At 65.1% G+C, this 604-nt stretch overlaps 1 protein-coding gene across 1 annotated transcript in view; it reads left to right on the forward strand.

Moving 5' to 3' along the window:
* The window catches only part of FES (FES proto-oncogene, tyrosine kinase), a gene marked incomplete at both ends in the record, with an annotated part of 2,728 nt that extends 2,253 nt beyond the window's left edge, over nt 1-475 (forward strand). Inside the window, 2 exons of the mRNA XM_009695770.1 lie at nt 34-191; nt 353-475. Coding sequence (XP_009694072.1) covers nt 34-191; nt 353-475 — 281 coding nt within the window. The remainder of the gene's footprint in view (nt 1-33; nt 192-352) is intronic.
* Between the last annotated feature and the right edge of the window lie 129 nt (nt 476-604).

Raw genomic sequence — 604 nt, forward strand, 5'->3', positions numbered from 1 at the left:
GGGCACATGGCTGACGGCTCTGGGCCATCCCAGGGACCTGGCCGCTCGCAACTGCCTGGTGACGGAGAAGAACACCCTGAAGATCAGCGACTTTGGGATGTCGCGGGAAGAGGAGGATGGTGTCTACGCCTCCACGGGGGGGATGAAGCAGATCCCCGTCAAGTGGACTGCCCCTGAAGCACTCAATTATGGTATGGGATGGAGCTGGGCACAGTCTGGCAGCCTTGCTGCCCAGCTGGGAGCCAGGAGTCCAGGGCACACTGTCCCACTCCTCGTGAGTGTGGGCACAGCTGGGACAGCGGTGCCGTGGCTGTCCCCAGCTGCCAGCATCCATCCCACCCGATGTCCCCAGGCCGATACAGCTCGGAGAGCGATGTCTGGAGCTTCGGGATCCTGCTGTGGGAAGCCTTCAGCCTGGGCGCTGTCCCCTACGCCAACCTCAGCAACCAGCAGACGCGAGAGGCGGTGGACCAGGGTAAGGGATGCAGCCGGGGTCCGGCTCTTGAGGGCCACTGCAGGGTTGTGGGTTCAGCACAGTGGATCTGCCGTGGAGCCATGCCCATGGGACGGGCAGAACGGGGCTGTGGGGGGCGAGGGGCCGGTG

This window comes from Cariama cristata, unplaced genomic scaffold (genome assembly GCF_000690535.1).
Source record: "Cariama cristata isolate BGI_N322 unplaced genomic scaffold, ASM69053v1 scaffold32182, whole genome shotgun sequence".
Taxonomy (NCBI): Eukaryota; Metazoa; Chordata; class Aves; order Cariamiformes; family Cariamidae; genus Cariama; species Cariama cristata.